This window comes from Elephantulus edwardii, unplaced genomic scaffold (genome assembly GCF_000299155.1).
Source record: "Elephantulus edwardii isolate Elephantulus edwardi_28Jun2011 unplaced genomic scaffold, EleEdw1.0 scaffold00148, whole genome shotgun sequence".
Lineage (NCBI taxonomy): Eukaryota > Metazoa > Chordata > Mammalia > Macroscelidea > Macroscelididae > Elephantulus > Elephantulus edwardii.
In genome coordinates, this window is record NW_006399898.1 from 5,516,430 (window position 1) to 5,517,135 (window position 706).

At 64.4% G+C, this 706-nt stretch overlaps 1 protein-coding gene across 1 annotated transcript in view; it reads right to left on the minus strand.

Annotated features, from left to right (window-relative positions):
• Positions 1-706, minus strand: part of TMEM120B (transmembrane protein 120B) — a 44,989-nt gene continuing 44,283 nt past the window's right edge. Inside the window, exons 11-12 of the mRNA XM_006894649.1 lie at positions 528-596; positions 1-149 (exon numbers count right to left, since the gene is read on the minus strand). Of these exons, the coding sequence (XP_006894711.1) occupies positions 36-149; positions 528-596 (183 nt within the window). The 3' untranslated portion in view covers positions 1-35. The remainder of the gene's footprint in view (positions 150-527; positions 597-706) is intronic.

Genomic DNA, 706 nt, shown 5'->3' on the forward strand with positions numbered 1-706 from the left:
AAGGCCAGGGCCCGAGGACGCACGCATCCCAAGGCTCACGGCTTCTTGGTCTTGTCTCTGTTCTTCTGCAGCTTGGTGTGTACGACTTTGAGGGTGGTCAGGAAGTTACCGAGGAAGAGGATGAGGAAGGTGAGGGCCAGGACAGCCACCTGGAGGACAGCACCCGGAAGAGGGCAGTGTGGGCGCTGAGCAGCCCCCACCGCGGCCTCACCCCAGAACATCAGACCCCCTTCACACTGGCCCTCCTTGGCTGGCCAGTCGGGGACATGTGCCCATAAGGAACCCAGGGCACCAGGGCCCAGGCAGGAAGGAGGGCGGAGCGAGGCCATGCTGCTTCTGTCCTTGGCATCACTGGACCCAGGTGCTGTCCTAGCCCAGACCCATAGGCGTGGCTTAAAGGACAGTGAGTGGGTGGGCTGACTTCACAGGAGCTCTGAGAAGCCAGGCCTGTCAGTGGGGCCGGCAAGGGGGTGGTCCAACCCCTGCTCCCCCAACAGCCCTCCCTGTGGGCCCCCCACCTTCCCTACCTGCCATTCCTGGCATTCCTCGTGCCTGGAGAGTTCAAACAACGTGACCGCATTGTAGAGCTGCCAGAACTGGAGAGAGAGCCTGCTCAGCCCTGCTGCCCAGCCCTGTGCTCAGCCCTGCTGCCCGGCCCTGTGCTCAGCCCTGCTGCCCGGCCCTGTGCTCAGCCCTGCTGCCCGGC